This window comes from Chaetura pelagica, unplaced genomic scaffold (genome assembly GCF_000747805.2).
Source record: "Chaetura pelagica isolate M959 unplaced genomic scaffold, ChaPel_1.0 scaffold1341, whole genome shotgun sequence".
Taxonomy (NCBI): Eukaryota; Metazoa; Chordata; class Aves; order Apodiformes; family Apodidae; genus Chaetura; species Chaetura pelagica.
The window spans coordinates 222,174-223,332 of NW_009952053.1; the positions used below are offsets into that span (position 1 = coordinate 222,174).

General features: G+C 62.1%; 1 protein-coding gene across 1 annotated transcript in view; it reads left to right on the forward strand.

Annotated features, from left to right (window-relative positions):
- Nucleotides 1-688: 688 nt before the first annotated feature.
- Nucleotides 689-1,159, forward strand: part of ERAP1 (endoplasmic reticulum aminopeptidase 1) — a 7,444-nt gene continuing 6,973 nt past the window's right edge. The window contains 1 exon segment of the mRNA XM_010003662.1: nt 689-714. Coding sequence (XP_010001964.1) covers nt 689-714 — 26 coding nt within the window.

The following is a 1,159-nucleotide window of genomic DNA, read 5'->3' on the forward strand; positions in this document are numbered from 1 at the left end:
GGCTGCAGGGTGTTCGGTGAGGGCTGCAGGGCTGTGCGGGGGCTGAGGCCGCTGCTGGGAGCTGAGGAAACACCTCGTGCTCCTCACGTAATTCCCGGCTGTGAGAAGCGTTTGTCACGCCCAGAACAGCCCCAGACGGGTCCCTCAGCCAACTCGGTGTATTTACGGTCGTGCAGGAGGGTGACCCGAACAGGCGGGCACTGCCGTGCTCACATTCCCTGCTCCCAGCACACAGCTCCCTGTTTCCCCACTGCCCGGGCACTCCAGGGTTTACAGCCTCTCCAACGCTTCTACTTACCACATAAATTTCCCACCCCTGTTCACACATCCCATTCTACGTATTGACTTTTTACCTTCTAAGGTTTAACTGAGCTCCGTGGCCCCTTGGCTGCCCTCCCAGCCAGCACAGCCCTTGACAAACCCGCTGCCCGCCTGTCCCGCGGCCGTGACTGGCTCTGCCCCCTGCCCGCCTGTCCCGTGGCCGTGACTGGCTCTGCCTCCCCAGGGCCTCGCCATGTGCAGGGATCTCAGCTCCCCCAGTTCGGTCCCTCCGTTCTTGCATCCCTCAGTGCCCTTGGAATGCCCAGATCCACTCCCTTCTCTCTTCAGCCGCCACGAAGTTTCTTTTCACTAGGGCAGAAACAGTCACCTTCCTAACACCAGGATGCGAGAACGCTGCATTCTGACCATGACCCGTTATTACCCCATGGCAAGGTGATTCAGCAGTCAAACCCAGATCCACCTTTGGGGGGAAGGTATAAGATTCACAGCCTTCGGAGCAGAACACGGGTACACGTGCACTGGGCCTGTACCGTGGTCACCCCCAGTTGTTGAGCTCGGTGTGCTGCCCCAAGGACACGGAGGGGAGCACAGACACCCCAGCCTGGCTCTGACAGAATGGGGGTCTGAACACACCCTGGAACCGCCGCGCCGCACAGCTGGGGACATCGTGGCCAGGTGGTGCAGAAAGCACGGGGACCTGGAGGTGCCCTAGAACCAACAAGCCGCGTTTTTGATGCCCTTGGCCACGAGCACCCGGTGTGCGGGACAGCCCCCCGCACAGCCAGCCCAGCCCTCAGGCACCGGGGCTGCTGTGACCCCCGAAACACGCCGCGAGTGGAGCAGCCACCCCGGAACACGCCTTGGGCTGCCCGGACCT